The sequence below is a fragment of the Ictalurus punctatus genome, chromosome 17, assembly GCF_001660625.3.
Source record: "Ictalurus punctatus breed USDA103 chromosome 17, Coco_2.0, whole genome shotgun sequence".
Lineage (NCBI taxonomy): Eukaryota > Metazoa > Chordata > Actinopteri > Siluriformes > Ictaluridae > Ictalurus > Ictalurus punctatus.
In genome coordinates this window covers 8,257,629-8,282,210 of record NC_030432.2, presented here as the reverse complement: position 1 = coordinate 8,282,210, position 24,582 = coordinate 8,257,629, and the positions used below count along the sequence as shown (strand labels likewise).

At 38.0% G+C, this 24,582-nt stretch overlaps 1 protein-coding gene across 5 annotated transcripts; it reads right to left on the bottom strand.

The window, feature by feature from the left end:
• Nucleotides 1–1,762: 1,762 nt before the first annotated feature.
• ttc12 (tetratricopeptide repeat domain 12) lies at nt 1,763–20,384 on the bottom strand. 5 transcript variants are annotated; one of them, XM_017490207.2, is made up of 21 exons: nt 20,224–20,384; nt 19,857–20,032; nt 19,566–19,596; nt 19,348–19,425; nt 19,096–19,217; nt 18,920–18,979; nt 18,235–18,306; nt 18,052–18,112; nt 14,962–15,150; nt 13,915–13,984; nt 13,415–13,503; nt 12,110–12,278; nt 9,845–9,937; nt 8,722–8,785; nt 8,503–8,637; nt 8,183–8,275; nt 7,923–7,991; nt 7,030–7,131; nt 5,048–5,147; nt 4,582–4,807; nt 1,763–2,456 (listed from the first exon to the last, which is right to left on the bottom strand). In XM_017490207.2, the coding sequence occupies exons 1-21, from the start codon at nt 20,279–20,281 to the stop codon at nt 2,387–2,389; spliced, it is 2,127 nt and encodes a 708-aa protein (XP_017345696.1). In that variant the 5' UTR covers nt 20,282–20,384; the 3' UTR covers nt 1,763–2,386. The 5 variants fall into 5 exon arrangements, with proteins under 5 accessions (XP_017345696.1, XP_017345697.1, XP_017345698.1 ...); XM_017490208.2 differs by having other exon boundaries at nt 19,869–20,032; XM_017490209.2 differs by lacking the exon at nt 9,845–9,937.
• Nucleotides 20,385–24,582: the final 4,198 nt, after the last annotated feature.

Genomic DNA, 24,582 nt, shown 5'->3' with positions numbered 1-24,582 from the left:
TCTTGTTATGCTTGTGCAGTCTTTAAGGAAGAGCATTTTTTTGTTGTCGGTTGTTTGTTTTCTGCTGTTTTGTGAACTGCTTCCTGGCTGGACGAACCCAACCTTAACCTGGTGTTAAGCCTAGAACAGGCATATTTTTTCTGCTCAAGCTGACTGCTTTCTAATTCTTCTCAAGGCTCTCTGGCAACCAGTTCAACAACAGAAGCACTACCCTTGGTGTGTAACTCAGCTCTGTTTGGCAGAATTGTCAAATACATTATCATGGGGTTGCCCTTTTGTACAAAGGCCTTTTACATCATTGAAAACGGCCTCGGTAGCCTTCAGAGGGTTAGAAGTTCCCAGCAATTTCAAACTCCCATTTCATTTGTGTTTGTTTCTTGTCTTACTATTCTGTCAGCTTTCTCAAGGTTATTAATTATTGTTGGAACATAGCGTGATATCACATGGATGCTATTTGTGGGCAAAAGAGCAATAGACTCCACAGCTCTTTGATTCGGTGTGGAGTGTGAAGCGAAGCGGCAATCTTTACCCTGCATCTGGTTGGATGAGCAGCAGCTGCCACGATACCGCTAATATCCTGTGCTGATTCAGTATATGATGAGGATCCCCTCTCATCAGAGATCAACGGGAGATCTGCTCCACAGGCAAGCTGCCGAGCTGATGTGTTATGCTTACTCACAGTGAATTTACCAGAATGAAATGAGCCCCTCTCGTCTTGTGCTACTGTAATTACAGCTTTAACAATACCATTCATTGAGTTTATAGTAGTTGTGTACGGCCTTTCATGTGGTGCACGGAACAAATCTGTCCCAAGAGAAGCGATTACAGTCACATTCAGACGAGGAAGGTTCTCAGAGGAGTCTTTTGAACTGTTGTGATTGGGGTTGTTTTGGTCTTGTGATGGCAAAGCAGCTTTGAAAGTTGTGCTTTCGGTTTGCAGGAACACTTGCAAATCCTTACTCCTAATTTCTAACTTTTGAAACAAAAACACAGATCCAACACTAAAATGCAGAGAAAAAAGCCTGAAAATTGAGCCGTCAGAATTTTTAATTTCAGAGAAAACATTTCTTTAAATACATTGGTTTCCCGAATGAATAAACTAGAACTGTAAATATTCTAGAGCTGTCAAGCTGCAAATTAAAAAAAATAAAACTGCATTTATATTTAATTATGTGGAATTTGCATTCCTGTTTTCCATATTACTTCATCTATTTCCGAAGTCAACATGTGAAGAATTTTCCAAATAGCATATTACCATTTAGTATAAATTTAACAATTACCTTAAAAGCAGTTTGCTTAACTTTATGTCCAACCATGAGAAATACATGAGAGTTAACTCCACAATTACCAATCTACTGTTTTATGCAAGCAGAACATAACAAATCTTTGCTTTTATAAACACAGTTATAATTATCCCAGTCAGTCTATTGTTCTCTTGTACGACTAATAACATCCTGAAAGCTATTCCTTCCTTTTGGCTCATTTATACTTCAATTTAATTAACCAAACATGAAAAAAAAAAAAAAATGCATCGGGGGAAAAATTCAACACTTCAATCAAGTGGCCTCTAAGTATTATTATTTCCCATCTGTGTCAAAGCTTACAATGATAAGTCTATGTTCACAAAATCCATTATTATTATTAAATAGATTCATTGCCTGTAAGTTTTTTCAGAGGATTATTCATGAGCTCTTCAGTTCCCAATTTGATTGAGCCTGAGGTTTGGTAAAAAAAAAAAAAAAAAATTAAAAACAGCAAAGCATTTGCTTTTCATAAATCAGCTTTAATGTCATTTAAAATTTAGGATCCAATACTTTACCGCACAAGAAACAGAATTTGAATTAAAAAGTAATACCTTGTACAGACCAAAGAACATAACATTGATGTCAGGTTTGTAAACTAGGTTCTGACCAGATTAGTGATTCCTTAGAAGTATGTCTATGTGAACCTGAAATGATACCAAATTAAATATTAATTACCTAACTCTAAGAACCTAGTTTAATGTCTGTGCATTTCCATATACTGTGTGGATTTTTCCAATTCTTTACAATAAACATCTAGCTTTATTTATTATTAAAATCGATAAAGAAAAAGCTATTATTTCTCAGTTTTGGCAACAAACAAGGAAAATGCAATGAAACCAAATAAACATGCAAAGTCAGCTATTTGGGATGGGAGGAAAATGAAACTTGAATTGTCTTTGGGCTGCATGTAATCTAGTCCACCAGTGTCAGTGTTGGGTAATTAAAATGAACACAGGGAAGAACTGAGTAATAAAGATAGTTCCGGTGCAGTGTAGGTTTCTCACTTTAAGATCAGGAAGATTGTTCTGGTTGTGATTTTCAGGGTACATCCATGTGGGTGTGTCCGCATGAAGTGGAAGGGCTTACGTGATCAATTTCATACAGGAGTGAAGGATCTCCAGACCATTGAGCTCCCTGAGCTTCACCATGTGCCTGAAAATAAGACCAAAGCACAATCAGCCTAAGTGAATGGGGTTGTCTATTATACTGTATCAGCTGCCAAAGACAACATCAACTCTGCATATATCCATTTTTTTAATATGGTGTTTTCTGTATGGTCATTGTCTGTCTCACACACCTTTTTCTTGACCACTATCCTAAACAGGCTGCTCTCTTCGCCAGATACCAGTCTGTGTCCACTGAGAGCCGGATCCCATACTACATCTTACTGTAGTCTCAGACCCAGATTATCCCTATAACTTGACCTACATGGAATTATGCATTCTGCCATCCCCATACTTCCAGTGTGTGAAAGAAGCATCATTAATTAGAACCAGTTACAGCAAGGTCTTGAAAAGTCAAATAACTGAAAACTTTAAATTTTTAAACAGGTCACTCCTGCTGAGCTGCCCCATTAGCTGTTATAAATGCAACAGCTGCAAGACAGATTTTACAGTGAATTAAAGCATGAAGCAGATGAGTGCGTTTCAAAATGCCTCCTCACGAACAACTAATCTTGATTCCGCATCCGATTCGTAAAATGTCACGTTTTGTTACTGACCTTCTAAAAGAGAATTTACCCAATTACATACTGATAAGTTGCATTTAAATAGCCTATTTATTTTTCTATTTAACTGTTTTTCTTAAATACAACTCTCACATTTACAACTGCATTTCACATCCAATCATACGTTTTTCACATGTGATTATGTGAGTACTATGTAGTCACATGTGAAAGACTTGCATGGAATTGTACAATTGAACATGTGACATCATGTGAAGACCAAATCGGGTTCCACTCCTATCAGCCAGAACAGGAATCTGAGGTTACAGTGGGCACAGGTTCAAGTTTCCTGACAGTTTCAGAAAAAGACCAGGTGATGTTTTTCCAATTGTAAGCTGTCTAATTTTGGTGAGCCTCAACCCACTGTAGCCTCAGTCACCTGTTCTGGGCTGGCAGGAGAACCCTTGCTGTCTTCTGCAGTTCTGCTGCCATTCCCCTATGACCTCTCTCATCAACAAGGTATTCCTACCCACAGAACTGCCATTCATTAGACCTTTTTTGCTTTTCACACCATTCTGTGTAAACTCTTGAGACTATTGTGAAAGAAAATCCCAGATCAGCAATTTCTGAAATATTCAAACCAGCCTGTCTGGTATGGACAAAGTCACTTAGATCGCAATTTTATCCCAATTCTGAGGTTTGATGTGAACGTTAATGGCGGCTCTTGCCCTGTGTCTACATAATACTGTGACTTGACTGACTGATTGGATAATTGTATAAATAAGCAGGTGCCTATAGGTGTTCCTATTAAAATGGCTAGTACTGTTTATCACCTTTTGAATCACAATGTTAGTTTAGTCAGTTTTTGTACACTAGGGAATTCCTTCATCAGAAAATGAGATCAAGATAGAATGAGACTTCAAGGAGTCTACTAATGTCTATTTAGAATCTTGAACTTCTCTAATCAAGAGCTCACGTCTCATAAGCCAATCTTGTGGTCCTTTATAATTTTATTCCCCTTATAGTCTGAGAAAGGCACTCCCAGGGACTTAATATAAGACAACAATGTTTATAATGAAATAATCTTATTTTATTACTAAAGTGAGTAATTTTTTTTTTGTTTTACTTCACATAACAGAGTTCAGAAACTCTTAGAAGATGCTACCTAATTTGGAGATAGTGCTAATGCTGTCTGGAACTCCAAAATCCTGCCGAATCCCTGTAATCCCTTCTTTGCATATATCCCCTGGAAAAGTAATATTTCTTAAGGAGTCAGTGTGTTCCAGGAAAAACTGGTGATTTTGAAATGTAAATTAGGGTTATAGCCGAAGGAGGCTGAAGTTATGAGAAAAGGAGGGAATCCAAATATTTTTACCACTCATGTCCACGTTGTGCATTATTAATATCTGCTTGACTATGGATAAACAGTGAACTCTGCAGATAATGAGGGCAACAATTGCATTCGTTTATTAGAGTAGCACTGCCTTGCATTTTATTGATCACCCACAACGAAGCAGGAATGATAATCAAGAATAATGTGGGTAATAGCTGGGTCAGAAACACAGCACTAATTGGTATAATGATCAGGATGACGGAAAGGGCACTTCTAAATACCTGGGCTCAGCTCTGCACAGTTTCCCCAAAGTGATGGCTGCGTTCTGCTGCACGTCAGCTCTATTAGTTTTACCAGCCACATGGCGCAACAGGAGCATCACGCAATCTGTGCCCAAGAGACTGGCTGCAGCTCCCTGTACCGCCAAACAGTGTCCTAGACATAGAGCAGCATTCCCTACCACCAACTCATCACTGCTGCCCAGGAGCTTCCTTATGGTCACCAGCCCTGAATAAACAAGTATGTATAATTCACACAAAGTTACTGTATGTTCACCAAACCTACTTTGCTATACTTTCTCACTATACTGTTTTTTCGTAAAATAATTACTCTACCTTTTTGTTTATAGTTTACTTAACTTCACCTTTTACTTGAGTATTTCAGAATCAATTAGCTTTTATTTAGGCTCATTTTTGTATAATAGTTGTACCCCACTCCAATAACATTTCTCTGGCCCTCAGTACTTACTCATGTCAAGCTTTACCAGCTCTTGACAAGCCTGCTGGCCAGAGGCAGTGCACACTGCCAGAGCTTTAATTGAGTATCTCGAGCTTGTGTGCCCTTCACCCTGATAGAATGAAAAGAAGTACTTTAAGCTTTTCAGGAAACTTCACCACATTACGCATTCATGATGGTATCCAGTTGTGACACAAAGCAAAAATAATTAATGCTGTTATTAAAAGTTGGCTCAAGATTCTGTCAGATGTAAAACTGTCAATGTTGACACTAGGCACTCTTCAGAAGTCTACATAGAACTGCCAATAGCAAAACTAGTAGATACAGAGCCCTCCACTAATATTGGCACCTTTGGTAAATATGAGCAAAGAAGACTATATCACATCACAACTATAGTCCTTGGTCTTACCCATTGTTATGAATGACTAAGGAAATTTGGACAATGTGTTACCTCATATTTATACCCCTGTGAAACAGGAAGTCATGGTTGAACAATTTGCTGTTTCTAGTCACCCAAATATTAATGGGAATATACTTCAAATATATTTTTGTGAATTATTTTAACAAAAGATCAAAAGGTTAAACAATAAAGACAATTTTTCACAGCCATATTTACCAAGGTTGCCAATATTAGTGGAGGGCTCTGAAGCTAGTTTGGCTCAGTCATTTTGCACTAGTAATCTGATGATGTGAATATTTCTAAATTACAGCTGGCAATGCTTTATTTTATATTTATTTTATACTTTATACTCATCTTTATTTATGACCATCTTATCAACTGATTCTCAACAGTATGTTAATTGATGTTTATTTATCTTTTAACAAATGTTTAAAAATGGACCAATAGTCCATTTGAACTGAATCTGAAACTGTGATAGGACTAAGGTTGATAGTCTAGAGATAATATACTTAGTTGTAGCATGAAACCGGATTGTCTGAGGTTTCATTTTGTTATTTCACAGCAGAACACAACACTGATGTTCCAACCTTCTAGGTCAACAACTGCAGGATCCACTGTGTGTGTGACTTGTTCAATATTGGACACTGACTGGCAAAATCACTTAACCTCAGTCATAAAAACTGGTGAAATGCCAATGATCACAATGTGGACAAGTACAAGGGGGATGAATATTTATGCAAAGCACTGAAATCGCATCAATCCTCATCAGGTAAGGATGCCACCAATGCCTTGTGGTTAAGATGCCACCTGGACCTTAATCTTTAGAGGCCACCGGTGCTTTGAGATTAGGATGCCACCATTGCCTTGATCTTAGGATGCCATCAGTAACTTGAGATTAAGGTGCTACCAGTGCTTTGAGAAAATGATGCTCCCAGTTATGCTCCCTTCATTTTAGGATGCCACCAGTGCTTTGAGATTAAAATGCCACCAGTGCTTTGAGACTATAATGCCAACTGTACCATGGGTTTAGGATGCCACCATTGCCTTGAGGTTATGATGCACCAGTGCTTTCAGATTAGGATTTAATCAGTGCCATGATTTTATGACATCACCAGTGCCTTGGGATTAGGATGTCATTTGTGCTTTCAACCTGCTGTTCCAAATAATCCCAGATTCATATCAGTTGATTCTGCAGGTCAGTCAAAGCTCCATTATGCACACATTTTGGACTCTATGGACCCTGCAGATGTCATCTTTGGAATGTAAGAGTGTTTAATAATATATGCTATTGTCATACATACTAGATGTAAATAAGTCAAATGACACAAGAATGTTACTGGCAGCTACAAAACGTTAACTGTAATGCAGAATGTAATGTAATTAGCAGGAGTGACATGAATCTTTTGGACATATGGCTCCACACAGGGTCAGAGTGTCAACACTGTATGTGAGATTAGTCACAACATTCTGTGCGTATGGTTTTAAGCTTAGTGTTGCATCTTTTGACAGATTCTTTGGTAACAGTCATGTTAAAAATTGGCATACAGTGTTTTGTTTTGTTTTTTTGACAGTTATGAAAGTGAATACTTGATACCTTGAGAATCCTGAGCAGTTTCTTTACTACTCCTTGCTGCACAATTTCCTGAGTGAGAGCAGCTGATTTGGGGAGGACCACGCTTAGCAATCCTGCTGCTCTCTAATGCCAGTGAGAAGGGGCAAACAAAAAATTATGTGATAAACAAAGTCTTTCCTGAGTAACAGCACCATCACTCTCAGACAGTTAGAGTGTTTCACAGCAGCCTAGCATCCTAGCAGGAGGACAACAGTAAGCTAGTCTGTGCTGATGTATAATCTGAGCACTGAAAGGTTGCTACTCCAGGTAAACAATCCACTCCATTATTCAACATATGGGCAAGCCAGGGTGTTTCTGTTTCACCCTAATTGCACATTGTATAACAGATTGAGGGATATGATCTGCTAAGAAAGCAAAGCCAGGGAGACTACATGTGAAGACTGATTTACATAGATATCTGTCAGATACAGAGAAATTTGTCCCTGAGCTTATGCCTAGGGTTGCTACAGGGATCATTATGAATGCTTCCTTGCATACTGACAGAATTGACTTGAGATTATGATGCGAAAACATCAATATATTAAGAAAACACATCTGTTCCATCCATCAAAAAGAAACAGTTCTTAAGACAGGCAAATAACTTTATTGCAAAGAGAAGGCTGCAGAGCAAGCAGTGTAAGTGCAATATGGTCATCATCAAATAAAATCGCTGCCTAATGAGACACAACTTTTTCACTTGTACGGTATCATTTCAGACAAGTAATGAGGTGCAGAATCTAAGCAGTTAGAGTAAATATAGTAGAGTTAGGGGAGGTTCAAAAACAGAAATTGGAAAACATGTGCAAAACAGCAGATGACCTGAAAATCAGCAGTCAGAATGATACAAGGATATGTTGGTTGGTACATATCCTTACCGTGATGATGCCACCATCAGGATCACTAAGCAGATCCACACATCTTTTACAGCCCACAACAGCATACGCCTGTGTGACAAACACATACCAAACTCTCAGTGAGGGTTTTTATTTTGGACTTGATTACAGCAAAGAGAAGAGGGGGGGGGGGATGCAAACAGTACATTCTAGATTCACAGCTCAAGACATCCCCCCCCAAACAATATTCTTGAAATACTGCAATTTATTGCATTGATCCAAAGATTCAGCCAGCCTCTTACTTGAATGATTGGAGTTTGATTAGAGGCTATGTTGATCATCAGGCCCAGGAGAGGATAGAGAGCATTTCTGTATTCACAGCTAGCACACCACCCCTGGAATACAAACATTATTTCATCTTGACATTGCTAAAAAAAAAAAAATTAAATGTGTGTCCTGTGAAGATGTGCAAACATCAAAAAGCATTTTGATGTTTTGCAGCTCATACAATGTAATGTGAAAATGAGCTTAAACTCAAAATCAAAATTCAAGCTGGGAAAATATTATCGTTATTCACTGATGTTCAAGGACAAACTTCATCATATTGGATGATCAAATTTACCATGGCTGAAAACAAGCTCTTCCAAAATTCTTCACGGCTTGCCAGCCTGTTAATAATGACTTCATCCACAGACATGGCCCCAATCACAGAAATTAAGCAGGGCAGCAAGTCTTGGCTGGATCCTGCAACATTTTCCTACAGATAAAATAAAAATCCAGTATACAATTAACTCAAAGAGTAATGACTAAACAAATCAGAAGGACCTCGGAGATTCATTACCAGCAAATGCTCAAAAGGAGGAGCAAAAACTTTTGTAATGCTCTCTCTGGACTGGATTCGAAACCTGCAAACAAAAACACACACACACACACACACACACACACACACACACACACACACACACACACACACACACACACACAAAATTATGCTATATTTCTGATAACTCTACAGTGTCTCCATGGTATGCAAATTGAGCCTCAGGCTTGGAATATAAAGAGTGTATTTTCCCACTGTGACCACTGATCCAAGCAGAGCCTGTAAATCTTTGAATTACTGATGAGTGTGCCTTGCTACTGCAAGAAGAAATATGGGGCCCTGTTTCTGATAATCTTTTGAGGCTTTGCAGCAATTAATTTATCACGGATATTTACTCATTTTCTTGTAAAGTGGCTCACAAAATATTCCAATTAACTGATGTCTTGGGTCTGAGCCACATGTAATGAAAAATGCAGTCACTCCTGGTGGTCACTGCAATCTATCATACTATCACCAACAATCTTGTAAATGTGTATGTTGGGCTTGTAGTGAAGGCCAGTCTGAATTGTAGCACAGAAAGGAAATTTACTGCACCATGTCACATACCATATCCAATGCTTGAAATTTCTAGAGATGGCAGTTCTTATCTTAAAACTCACAGAAGCACTCAATCATGTGTCCTTGACAGCATCACACCATATGACCTAAAACTCTGGATTTGGTCCGAGTGTGGAATTTGCCTGAGACAACTAATCATGGCAAAAGACAGTTAAAACCATAAGTGTGATCAATTGTTTACTACTCTGATTAGAGGTCAAATGGATTGTGCGCGCGTGTGTGTGTGGGGTGGGGGGGTTCCCTCTCTTTCAGAGAGAGAACTGGTGAAATACAGAGCTGTGATGGATTGCTTTGCTTCATACTGGTTCATTTGGCATTCTAACAAGGCCTTGGCTATTCATTTGAATGAATTCGAATAGGTTTTGTTTTTAAATGCTTCGGATGCATAATGGATTCCCATGTGGGTCATGTGCAGGATTTCATGAAGAAGCTGCTCCTCTCTTGCCATCAGGTTGATAGATTGTAGTGAAGTGCACAGAGGGCAAGCAGCTACGAGGGGGAAGTAAATATATCCATGGGGCATTACTTATTTTCTCCAGCCAAGTTCTCCAGAATAGCGAGGGCCATGGTTCCTGATTTGTCCTCTTTGCAAACACAGTCCATCAAGAGCTCTACCATTCTACAGGTAAAAGCCAGAAAGAAAATAGACTCAATAAGTGACTTCATCAAACAAGTTTAATTAAAGATAAGAAATCAGATCTCAGAAGCAAAGTGCATATTTTCCAGAAAAGTGAATTACAATAGATTATTATCTGCTATACCACAGCACTGTTGAATTCTCTGATGTGATTGGCCAGATGTCAATAAATTTTCTATAACAGCATGGCTCAGACAGTAGTGCTGGCTGTAATTCAAATCACAGGTTTATATTAATGCACTTTTTCTAATATGTTATCGTTTCTATTAGAGATGCAACGATACTAAATATCTCAGCCGACACCAATAACCGATTATTCAGAGTGAAATCATCCGATACCTATAACTGATATCAATAGTTCTGCCTTTTATACCTCCTTTTAAATTAACAATAATTAATTCCACAATTCTGGAAAAAATGCAAATAAAAACTCTCCATTTCAACAAGTTGTTTCACAGTAACTGGTCTCATAAACAGAAAACACATTACGCTAATTAACATTAACACATGAACTAAATTCTGAAGATTAAAGTAAGATTTCTTAACTTATTGAATGTTATTAATTCGTATTAACATTGAATGAAATCTAAAAAAAAAAAAAAAAAAAAAAAAAAAAAAAAAAAAAAACCTGTTAGTCTCACCTTCACTCTCCACAAACAAAAGCATTTCTACTTCATCACTGACATCAAACTGGTAAACTATAATATCAACTTTTTTATATATTAACATTAACTGGATATGAAATATACTACTCTACAAATATATTTTTCTATGCAATATATACTTTTTTGTCTACTCATCTTCATTTAAATCTATCAACGGGGTACTGGTGCTTTAATTCAGCACGAGGAGCCCAGCAAAAAATTTTTAGACTCGACTTAGAAACTCCCGCTTCACTGTTGCAGCGTCCAGTGTAAAATTTTATCAGTGCAGAGATTAGACATTACAAACTGCAGTTTTATCGTCATTCCACACAAGAGACATCATCTTTACACACAGCACAAAATCATTGTGTTTTCCCGCCCTCTTTTGATTGACCCTGATCATTGGATGTTCCTAAACTATCGGCCGATGGCTGATAGAGTGAAAAATTGCCTTTATTGGCTGATACATCGGTGCATCTCTAGTTTCTATAGTTACAACTCGTTCACTGAGACTTGTATGGCAGATGCTTCACATAATAGTCTAAAAATAAAGGGATATAAAAAAATGTTTTACGTGTTTGGAAACAAACAGTGCATTCCACTTAATGTTAACATTTAACATAACTATAAATGGTTAAAAATATGATGCATCATTCATTAACAAATGAAATATTATCACTGACAAATAGCTGTGGTATAAAAGGCATAAGACACTTCAAGATGCGTTATTGAAAACTAATAAACTTCAATGCATCAAACCACTGGATTATATTCATATTATACAACAGTTTTTTCCAGTCCACTAATTATAACCGCACTGAGATGTTTCTCTGTGTGTATCACTCCGGTCATCTATGCTCGCAAAATAGAATTCCACTTCCTAGTTTGAAATGGTTACTAGAGTAGTGTTAGCGACATCATCAGAAAATATGGCAAATAATACTTGTTCAGGAATATATCTTTTGACTTAAAATACATAAGCTCATCAGATGAAGATGAAATCCATCCATCCACACATCCATTTTCATACCGATTATCCTTCACAGAGTCGCAGGGTCGCCTATCCCAGATCATTCAGGGCACAAGGCAGGGACAGCCTGGACGGGGTGCCTCAGGGCACAATTGCAGACACAGTTACATGCTACACACCCATTCATACATTACGGACAATTTGGAAATGCCAAACAGCCTACAACGCATGTCTTTGGACTGGGTCAGGAAACCGGAGTACTTGGAGGAAACCCCCGAAGTATGTGGACCACATGGGCAGACAGAGCGGAGGCAGGATTCGAACCTCAAACCCCAACACAATATGGCCAAATGTTCTGTTTATTTTTGCTCTGCCAATGGAAAGAAGCCACACTCACTTGATAGCCTGCTGCTAAGTTATAGCCAATTAAGCAATTTGCTCATGCGATATTGCTTAATTACAGCACACCCCATTGTGTTTTACACTAGTAGGAATAATAAGAAACTGATTAATGCTCTCCAAGAACAGAAAACCTTTTACCTGAGCAGATTGAGGTTTTCAATTACCAAGCGTCTTCCGTGCTGCGTCTGACAGTACATGCAGATTAAAGTTAAACACTCCTGCTGGACTGCTAAGGAAGTTGAGGTTAACAACTGGACAATCTGTTCTCTTGTGCTGGGACAATGCAGTAACAGCTGTTGATTCTCCTCTGTAAGTGACAGCATTGCAATACAAGAGTCAGTGTTCTCAAAACATTTATATCCAGAACTACAACATTTCTGACATGAAAAGTAATCTTTTAGAACTTGCTTCTTTTCTGGCTACATTATGAATGAACCAGCCTGTGACACACAACCCTCCTATGCAAGCAAACAACTGAACGCACCAGCACAAGTTTATTATTCCTGTAGAGACTACCAATGAATTTTCCCCATTTGAAAAGCTAAGATAATAAACTAGAGAAATATGTCTTTAGAACTGTTATCTATCCAGGCAGCTGAAGTCTCATCATCAGTGCCTGCTCTTACGCTTCCCACTCTAATGCACTCGATATAAGCAGTGAAGATTTAAGCCCTGTGATTCTGCTTTGAACTAAATGTCAAGCTGTGGCACTTGGATGGGCTTCCCCAAGCGCACAACTGGGTGCAGTCTCCTTGAAATGAAAGAACCAAGGCTGCTAATCCATATACCAAATGACCGAGCATTTGCATGGTTACATAGCTGTAATTCAGCTGTTCTGGTTGGCCTATAGGTCAAATATACCAAATTGCCTATGCACTACACTTGAGGGCATACTCATGGTGTTGCAATGTTTTACAAAGAAACCTACATGGAACTAACACTAAACAGGAATGAAACTCAATACATGTCCAAAAACACTATTGTGGATTTCTTTTAGATATATCCTGACTTGTAAACTTGTATGATTTGTAGTTTGTGACAAACCAACACTTCTGAGTACTCAAGTTGAAGATGAAAAGATGCCAATTTCACCAGAAGCACCTTTAATGAGAATGTACAAATCAAAACATTCTGGCTGATATTCAGTATATCCACACAATTACAAGTGCGATGTTGCCTGTATACAACATTTCTATAAACATCCAACCAGCCATCCATTTTCATACCACTTATCCTACACCGGGTTGCAGGGGAGCCTGGAGCCTATCCCAGAGAATTCAGGGCATCAGGCAGGGACTATTAATTTCTCCAAACCTCTGTGTTAAATCTGCAGTGAAAAATTAGATTTGCTCCCTCTACAACTCTATACTTTGATTATATTCTGCCTGACTTGGACAAGAGTGTCTGCCAAATGAACAAATGGAAACATAAAAAATTATTTACCATTTCCACTGCAAACCATTCTCCATAATCTGAGGACAGAAACACATAGCTCCTCGCTGTGCAGCTCCTTAGAAGTCTGTGCAAGACAGCTGGAAAGAGACAAAGATGTCTAAAAAAAGAGGGGATTTATAACACACTTATCCATGCTTAACATTTGCTGCAAATCTTGTTGAATTACAACAAAACCTAAGTGCAGTTTAATTTTAAAAAAAATAATTAAATCAAATAAATAAATTTAAAAAACAGAGTTCCATACATATTCATAGTAGTTTATTCATATTCACTCATTTAGAAATTAGTCCACAACAAGCTAGCTGATGAAGAGAGCTGTCTAAGACATCTAAAGCTGTAATCATTTAAGGGCTGGTTTGCACAATTTGCTGTGAACACATACGGGAAAACCTTTGCTGCATCAAAAGACTGAAGGAATTCCTACAGGAGTTAGCGAGAAAACCTTTCAAAGCGATCAGGCTGTCAGATGTATTTTCTCTAAAACGTACCTCTTTATATTCTTATTGCCAGCGATGACACTAAAGCCATTGTTTAATCGGAATAACGTCTGCCCAGTACCTAAGAGGAGTGAAAAAATGCTGTCATTGTAATCTAAACAAATGCAGTGAAAGCCATGTATCAATGCAGAACCACCCCGGCCAGTCTCAGAAACAAAATCCCTTATAGTCAAGGGCAAAAGAGACAAAGACAGAGAGAGAAATAAACAAAAACTCATTAGGAGTCAGGGACAGTTCTCTTATCTAGCCAAAAGCAGTATACCTTCTGCAGAAAGAAATTAGCTCACAAAAGGCCTTGTTCGGGTATCTTCCCTGTTCAGAGTACGGGCTGGGATCTTTTCATTTTAAAAGCTTTCACGGCTGCATGGTTTGTAGGAATGACTTCGGGACATGGCCTTCATTCTGCTTTCATGATAACAAGCAGCTAAGAAAATAGTCTAGAAACACCTCTCTAGCAGTAATACACTTTATTTAATTTAGCCACTTTTTGAGCCACTTTTTTAAAACAAATTTATTAAACCTAGCCCTTTGTTGTGTGAACAAGGCAAGTTTCTAGTTTGTAATATCAAGTGACTTCTTTGGAAGTCGCATTACTGAGATCAAATCTGAGCTACCGATCAGCATAAAGCAATTGGTGCTGTTCAGATGTTGACATACTGATAGGAACAGAACATAAAGAATATACCTAGCTACCTCTTTCTGCTTCATTCCTGCTCTTAAAGGGATCAGAGACTGCCTCTATAACCAATGGCATGGATGAACCTCATGAGAAAGTGTTAATGACGCGCAAAGGGGAATCGATGAGACATCTACACCCACACTCCTCTACTCTCTCTCTTGACCACAAAGCAGAACAAATATTGGCTTGGCTTCTGAGGGCAATGCCAAATCAGGCATAAGTACACATTCACAAATGTACAGGACTAAATAAGGACAAGCAAAGCTGAATGGAGATGATTTGACACAAAAAGTGAGACAGAGGATGAAAAATAATCTAAAGAGGACATAGAATATAAATTCAGCATTATGTGCACTCACTGTCTTTAACAGCTTGTGTGAGAAGCTCAACGCCACCGCAGTAGTAGAGGGTGTGCTCATTGGGTCTGTCCAGCTTTGTCAGAAACTCAGGAATGGCCACAGCCCCTTCTTTTCCATCGTTCAACTCCTTGAGTGCTGTTTGTTCCTGAAGGGACTTCTTCTCTTCCAAATCCACTCGTGTCAGATAATCTATAGTGGCAGCAGAGATGGGAAAGGACTGCCATTCATATCGCAGATGCAGTATTACTGCCTGTCAGTGTTTGATTTAAAGGAATAATGTCATCGTCTTTCTGCATACGTGCGATTACCCATGACAGGAATCTCCACACTGTTCTTTTCAGTGAAAAGTAAAAAATCTATGTCTAGAATCTGTCTGAGGACAGTTGTTGAACTCTGTCAATACACCAACACTTTAATCATAAAGGTCTATGGATCAGAAGACAGGGGTCATGGAGGTTAGCATGTTTGCCTCACACTTCCGGGGTAGGGAGCTCGAAACCAGCTTCCTCCCTGTGTGTGTGGAGTTTGCACGTTCTCCCATGTTTCCTCCGGGTAACTACCCCAGTCCAAAGACATGCGTTGTACTGTAGGCATTTCCGGAATGCTTGTAGTGCATGAATGTGTGTGTGATTGTCCTTTGCAGTGGGTTCGTACTCCATCCAGAGTGTCCCCCGCCTTGTGCCCCGAGTTCCTAGGGATAGGCTCCAGCCTCCCCGTGACCCCGTGTAGGACAAACGCTACGGAAAATGGATGGACGGATGGATAATAATATAAATAACTGTGTATCGCATCCAGTGTTCGCTTGGACACTGGATCGCTTATCGTTTCTTGGTCCAAATTACAACAGCAGCTCACATTTCTGCAGTGCTACAACTCTGTTCTTTGGCTCAGTTTAACGGTTCACATCTGCAAAAAAAACATGAAAATGCTGCACACAACCCACAATACATGGCATGTTCAGTTCTCTTCCTGCAGTTGGGTCAATTCAGGGTCAAATCACATTCGCGCTGCAATCAAACTGGGCCCAGAGCACCTCGCTCAGACGGTCTCGGAGCGGTTGATTTGTGGTGAAACAGACCGATTCAAAATGTTTCATATGAGAAAGCAGCTTGGACGTTTATACTTTTTCGTATGTATACAGGTTCTGTTTTTTCCTCAACACAGGGAAATACATTCAATTCTTGCACTACAGATAAAGCGATTAGGTTGGAAAACTCCAGGGTATTTCTTTAAGCATTACTGAATATTACAAAATACTATATATTTAATTTCAGGACATAATTATGCTAATACAATTTACATACAAAAACATCTGAGTTTGTTATACTATAAAGCTTGATTGACAAAAAATCCGTTCAAAGCAGTCTTAAACATTAAACCTAATTAATTTATTCCAGCACTCAGCTAAATTTCACAACATACTCTCTGTACTACTCTATTGATCTTCGATCAAAAGGTGCAGGCTATTTGTTGGTACCTGGAATAGTGAAGGCTACAGCAGAGGTAAGAGCTTTTTCTTACCAAGCTCCACAGTTATGGAATAGCCTTCCAATTAGTGTTCGGGACTCAGACACAGTCTCAGTGTTTAAGTCCAGGCTAAAAACATGTTTGTTTAGTCAAGCTTTTTGTGAATCATTTTTTCTTAGGTAAAGGAGCAGATATAGAGGCTCACAGGCATTGAGTGTTGTGCTGAACTGGGATGTTTGGATGCTGTAGCCCGCCTCCCCCTTTCACACATTCACCCAGGTTTGCTGATGGTGGGGTGGCAGGTTGCCTTATGTCCCAAGGCGCTCTCATGTCTGTGTTACCTTCTGGCTCTCCCTTTTAATCATGCTGTCATAGCTAGTCTTGCCGGAGTCCCTGCTGGCACTCATGCAAGGTACATTGTCCTTAAACATTACAGGACAATAACCATACCTAATAATCTCTCCCTCTCGTTCCTTCTCTCTCCCTCTCTCTTTCAGTCAAGCTACACATGATACTCCAGAGATACCAATGATCCTGACCCCTTCTGCTCTTCGGACCTGCCTGATCCATCCTGATGCCCTACTTCTGGCTGGAGTTTTCATCAGTTGGATGTTACATGCCCCTGCTGAGGATGGCCCCACGTCGTGCAGCCTGGAGGTCACTGGGATTGCTGAGGATGGTACCACTTAAAAAGCATAAAGATGGCTTTGGACCTCGATTCATGTGAACAGTTATGCCATGATGGCCAGGAGTACAACTGCTATTATAGCCTCAGCACTGTAAATACTACAAACAATTTTGCGCCACGCAGACCTTGAGCCACGCTGAGTAGGCACTACTAACTGATCACAGATTGCGTGAGGGAAGTGCTTTGGGATAATGTCCATTGTTCAAAGCGCGATACAAATAAAACTGAATTGAACTGAATTGTATTCATAACCCATACATCTTCTCAAATTCATCTTGCCTATATTTAACACATTTCTTTCTAGACTGGCCTCAGCCAACTAATCTCTCTAAATTTTAACAAAACTGGATTTTTAATAAAAAATTTGGCCTTTACTAAGAATTGACAAACTCAGTATTATACTGTCAAATAAACCGAAGAGCTCCAGAGCTAATGTCGCCATCCATCCATCTTCTATACCGCTTATCCTTCTTCAGGGTCATGGGGGCAGAGCTAATTCTGTCTAATTATTTTTAAAAGTGAACATGACAACAACTATGACTTCTGTTAACATGGTCTGTGTCTGCAGTTGTTCAGACCGATCTACAAAAAGTGCTGTACCCTAGTTGTTGCAAATTACGGTTGATCCTTTTGACTCATTTAAAATGTCAAGTAGCAATGTTCTACCAAGCATGCGTGAATATGTAAAGAGATTGAAATAGTGCAGCGATTTCAGACACATTTCCATGCAATTATTTCCAAAGCTGTGTACAGTCAAGCAAAGAAAAAAATTAATAAAAAAAGGGGGAGTGGGGGGGACCACGACAGAAAAAAGAGAGAGTGCACACACTTCATGTTGCCATGGCAGCACAACATGATGGCTTAAGTGTAGAAAACTTAAATGTCACCATATAAGGTATTACACATACTGTACACCTCTTGATATTATGTCTTACCTTTCACAAGGGTTTCACGCTCTGGCGCTATATCCAATATCTTTCCATAACACAGCCTGGACTAATGAAATATGGAGATAATATAGAGGGAAGATTATTAATCAGAAAGGAGGCCAGAATGAAGAATTCCACATCGTATACACAACCTGCATGTGAGTATTCAAAGCAGCCAGCTGTTCTTACCTCAATAAAATTTTTTAGCCCTAGATGTGCTCTTCCCATGTGGACGTATGCCTTAATACACATATGGTTGCACTGTGTTAGAAAATAGAAAATAAGCATTGTTAGCTACTTGGGCATGTCAGCAGTTCGTCAACTTAGTGTCTATTCATCGCATCTGTAGTGAGTTTGGTCAAGAATTTCATTTTCGAATTTTCCTGTTGCGGAAACTGAAACTAGAAATGTGCTTAGAGTATAATGGAAGTCTAAGGGCACTTGTCAAAATTCATTAATACATATTTCCGATTGTCCCTCTGAGGGAATCCTTAAAGGTTCTAGCTGTCTGTGTGTTTTCCTCAGAAAGGCTTCCAGGTTATTTTATATTCATTTCTGATTCATTCGACTGCCTATTAATGACTTTTTAATTTATTTATTTTTTAGAGTAATGCTTTAACACTAAGAACCTATTGATCTATCTTCTATTTTAAGAGCTGGTGCATTCAGAGCAATGTTACATCGCTCATAAGAACAAGGCACAACTTCAACCCAGTTTTCTAAATCTACGCCACCGTTTCGTTTATTAAATACTGCTCCTGAGCGGCCCACGGCAGTCCCTAAACAGGATGGGATAAAAGGACGAGTAGCTGAGCTGACACTATGATGAATGAGAGGGCACCTCTGGCACACCTTTACTCACAGTTACACTTACCTTCAGGGCCCATTCACAGTCACTTATAGCCTCCTTATACTTCTCCAGCTTGATATGGGCCTGCAGGATGAGGATCCACGAGAAAGCAAACATACCATCACTAGGATTTTAATCATTTTATACACGCAATCTATTCAAACGAAATAATGCTTTACAAAAAGAATGGCCCTGAGAACCTGAGCTCTGTTTGTGTAAAGGGCCGGCATGTCACGAAGCTGTTCTAGACCTTCTGTGTACATCTTTACAGCCAATTCATAGTCTCCCAGTGCAAACGCCTTGTTTCCTTTCTCCTTTAAGGCTGCGCATTATACAAAGGAAAGGTGGTGACCGTGTATAGAAATGCAGCTGTATAACATTGGTATGATTTCAAAATAAGAAGTTCACACACACACACACACACACACACACACACACACACACACACAAACCGTTTGCTTGCTTCTCTTTCACTTGTCTCCTCATTCTTCTCTCCTCTACATCCTTTTCTAAAGATCTCATAAAATTCTCTAAAAAGCCACAGACATTAAAACAAGTCTAGTCTTGTTAATAATTATTCATCCTCTGAGGGCAATATCAAGCAAGCAAGGCATGGAAACTGATTTAAAAAGCAGTTGAGACAGTCCCGTGGCGTCTGCAGTAAACCTACCTGGACTTTCACTGGGTACATAAGTTGCATTCTAGAAAATAAAATGATTGTTAATATACCACTGAAAACAACTGTTAAGACTCTTCATAAATAATAATAATAATAATAATAATAATAATAATAATAATAATAATAATAATAATAATAATAATAATAAAGAAAAATTATTGGACCTTCAGATTATGATAGAAACTATGTTCACTTCACCAAGTGGACAAACAGACACTACTGCAGTATATAATGTTTGCATGCATGAGTAGGTAAAGACTAAAGAGTAAATATAGTGTTTACCACTTTATTTACCACTGGTCTGCTCATACATGAGGGATTGGGATTAATAACTGTCCTGTCTATGTGACTTTTGCTCGCGTTCTCTTTTTCCATTGAGGCAACCAGGCAATCTGCCTTTTCCATAGCTTTCTCCTGAGCAGCCACATCAGCAGAGTTCAGCTCCTTCACCAGCTCACCTGTACCGAGACAGAGCCACACTCACTCACACTCAGAACATGTCACAAAACTCACCTTTCTGCGCGTGCTTTAATAACAAAAGCGGAAATGAGTGACGTTACAGCACCTAGAGTAATTTCCCAAGCCTACAGGTTAGCATGTATACTGTCTCAAATGGATTTTAAGGTCGTTAAGAAGAAATAACACGCACTTATACGGTCCACGTTCGTCAAGAACTTTTCCAAATCCTCACTTTCACACGAGTCCATACTTCAGTTTATCTAATTCAGTCAACAACAACACAGCCAAACTGCGCGTCCTCGCGGATAGATCTGTAACCATAGCAACGACGGAAATCACGTGGTATGCTCCGTCATTGTTGTTCGGACAAAAACGTATACTAGCGAACTAAATGGAAGAATAAATCGCATTTCGACCGATTACTTAGTACGGTCGCGTGCAGTTTTAATTCAGAAAGTGCTGAACCTTCAAAGAAAATAAGGTTAAAAGGTTATTACTAGAAAACAAAGTTGAAAATAAATGTGTGTGTGTGTCCGTCATCAACCTTAATCAACTCTGTTATTGGTAATAATATCCTAAATAAATAAATAAATTTTAAAAATAAATTTAAAAAACAGAAAGGACACAATGAATAGGTTGTATTTTACACTCTAGAACATTCTAGAGGAAAACAAACCAGTTTGAGTGGTTTGACAACCCAGTGTAGGTAAATATTGGACAGAATACATGCTGGGTTATTTTAATCCAACTGGTTGGTTAATCCAATATATAATTATGCTGGGTTATTTATTATATCTAATTGTTTCTAATAATAATAATAATAATAATAATAATAATAATAATAATAATAATGTCGTCCAATAATAACTAGCCAGATATATATGTTATGGCAAACATTTTTTTTATTATAACAAAATGTACAAATTCATTAGAATTAATTAAACCCAACAAATTACAAAAAAAAAAAAAAAAAAAAAAAAAAAAAAGTATATTATTTGATCTATAGGCAAAGTATTGTCATGAAATTTTCAATTACGATAAACATATAACTTAACATACTAGCGAGGCCTCATTAAATAATGTTGACATTAATGAGCGCATGGTGTAATTTATTCAAAGGGCTGTAAAATTCTGTCTGAATCAGCAGAAACTTGCTGGGCAACACAATGTGGTCAACACTGACACTTTTGATTGCTCTGATTTGCATTAAACATCAATGCCGGAATCTAATGTCTGGGCACACCTCTTTATCATCATGTAAGTGGTAAGGAGATTAGGAAATGTGAGTAAAATAAAAAAGAAAGAAATGACTAAAAATGTGCTGACACTGATCAAATAGGAAACATGAGAAAATGAAAAATAAATAGGGAGAGTAAATGAAAAAGGAGGAGAAATGTAAAGTTATATTTAAATCATTTCATTCATTGTTTGAGACTTTGAAAAAATTAAAGACTATTTTTCAATCATTCTGTAACTCAGTCTATATTTTTTTTATTATTATAAAGCCATTGAGTTGGTGTAAATAAAAATGCAAGATTAGATAATTTCCCTCAACAGAACTTGATCCTGAGTAATAATACACATTTTGTCACAATTCCAAGGTGGAGAGGGATACAAGTGCAGAATTTCTTTAATTAATATTATATCCAAACACAAAACAAGAACTATGAATCAGCAGCCATACACTAAGGCTATGAATAAACATAAACCAAAGACCATAAACACAGCAATAGGGACAATGGCAAAGAAAGACAAACATAACACAAAGAATGCAGTGCAAACTGTGGCTATATACACTAGTGCTCATTAACAGGTGCAGGTGGTCATGTGACTGTGATGCAGTGGCTGCTGGGGACTGTAGTTCAGAGTTCCTTCTCTGATTACATGACACATTTGGTAACATTAGCTTGTGGTATAGCTTACAGCATCACGTTGTAAGATGAGCAGATAATATTACAAGGTGTAATATGGAGGAAGATATTATTAGTTAAAAAAGAATGCAATATAGAGATAAGTTTATCATTTGTTGCACACGTTTAACCTTCCTTGAGTGAAGCACAATTTGTGTCCATAGAGCATATTATGTACAGCATTAATACTGTGTAAAATCTAATGTTATAAAGTGTTAGAATAATGCTACCTTAACATTAATACAATAAAAAGAACATATTATGAATTTTCTAAAAGTTTGTTTCCCAATCCTTTAACTCTAAACTCACCATCCACTTTATTAGGAACACCTATGCATCTGCTCATTCATGCAGTTATCCAATAAATTGATCAGCACAATGAATAAAATCATGCAGATACAGATGTTTGTTCACATCAAACCTTAGAATGGGGAAAATGTGATCTCTGTGACTATACCCATGGCATGGACGTTGGTACCAGATGGGCTGGTTTGAATATTTCAGAAACTGCTGATCTGGAATTTTCACATACAACAGTCTCTAGAGTTTATGCAGAATGGTGAAGAAAAAAAAACACCTACAAAAAACAGTGAGTGAGTGACAGTTCTGTGGATGAAAACACATTGTTAATAAGAGCTGTCAAAAGAAAACGGCCAGATTTTAACTTCCAGGAAGGATATAGTAACTAATATAATCGCTATTTGTAACCATGGTGACTAGAAAGGCGTCTCAGCAAGCACAAAACATTGTAGGAGGTGGATAGGCTACAACAGCAGATGACCTCATTGGGTTTCACTCCTGTCAGCCAAGAACAGGAATCTGAGGTTATTATGGTCACAGGTTTACCCAACCTGGTCAGATTAGAAAAGGATCTTACCTGGATCCAAGATTAGAAAAAAAAATGTAGTCTTCATCCAGTTTTCAACTGGCCTATTGATGTACTCGAGCATCCTTAGAAATGGTTTTGTAGCATGGAAGAAGAAATGAGAGCATGCTACCATTTTGTTTACCAAACTACTAGTATTTCAGACAAAGAGCTTTGAGAAGTGCACTAATCCATGTCTGTAGGTTTTTGTGAATCAGAGAATCATGGTCTTGTGGAGGCACAGTCAAAATCAGTACAATGATGAATGATGACAAGATTTTTGTTTTGTTCATTATGCTGTACCTTTGGGAAAACTGACTGACTGGTAAAAAAAAACGTTCTTTCAGCAAGATAATGGCCACCTAAACACACTGCAAACATCATTAAGACCGCTTTGGAGTAGAAGTCTAATGGGATTTACACAATTAAATCAGCCACCTCAGATCTCCACCATCAACAGATCAGAAGCTAAGAAACACTTGGCAGGTAATAATAGCTTTATAAATTCCTCAAAAAACTCTTAAAGAATTTAGTATAGCACTACTTTAATGAGGACACATGGATACCTTTAGAAAATGCAAGAAATAATTATAATGATTATTTAATCAATATAGAGTTTGTATACTTTTTATGTTAGTATAAATAGCTTAAAAATAGACCTGCTGTGTTCTTTTCCTCATTCACATCGCTTGCTTGAATTCAGCATGCAGTTATAATCACTACATATTCTTCTTCATGGTCCACTGCATCATTTTTATAAGGGATGGATGGATTGACGGATTGATGGATGGATTGATGGATTCTGACACTATGTTTCTTTCACTGTTATATTGCTAGGCTTTTCAAATGCTTTTCAAATGCCCACATGTTGTGGGTCTTTCTTTCAATGTTCCGTGCCCTGTCAGAGAATAATGCAAGATCCAGCTTAATAAATAATTGATCTTCTTTTTCATGTGAAGATGTGGCTGATGGTACACTTGACAGACATCAAGTCAAAAGCATTTTCAATAACAGGCATGTCAAATGCTCATCACCATAAGTTCAGAGGTGCAGTATAATGTTTCCAGTGTGAAGTTGCACACAAGAGAGAGAAACTTAAAATGCACTCACATCAGTCCGAGTGCACTACTAGGATGTCTGTTTGCTCATCTGGGATGATCTGTTTAACCCCACTATATCTAAGGGGGGAAAAAGAACACAATGTTTATTCTACAGGGAAAAAAATCAGCAAAATTAATTTACTTACAAAAGCAAAAACACTGAAAGCAATGACTTTGAAGTGTAGAAAGTGATACAGTGGTGCTTGAAAGTTTTCGAACCCTTTAGAATTTTCTAGATTCCTGCATAAATACGACCTCAAACTTCATCAGATTTTCAAACATGTCCTAAAAGTAGACAAAGAGAACCCACTTTAAAAAATGAGACAAAAATATTATACTTGCTCATTTATTTATTGAGAAAAATGATCCAATATTACACGTGTGAGTGGCAAAAGTATGTGAACCTTTGCACATACTTTTTTTTTGTTCCTCTTACACCAGAGACATTTGCCAACACTAACAAATTTAATTTATTAAAGAAAAAACATGTTATACATTTATCAGATTAGAGTTATAATTAATGTTATGGAACATCGACGATACAAGCTTGTTCTTGTTCTCACTTATATGTTATAGCATCTATAAACTGCCGTTCCCTCACCTCACTCTTTTATTTCTCTTGAAGCTAATAAGACATAAAATATAGTTTGACATGTTAGTAGAACTCTTCTGTC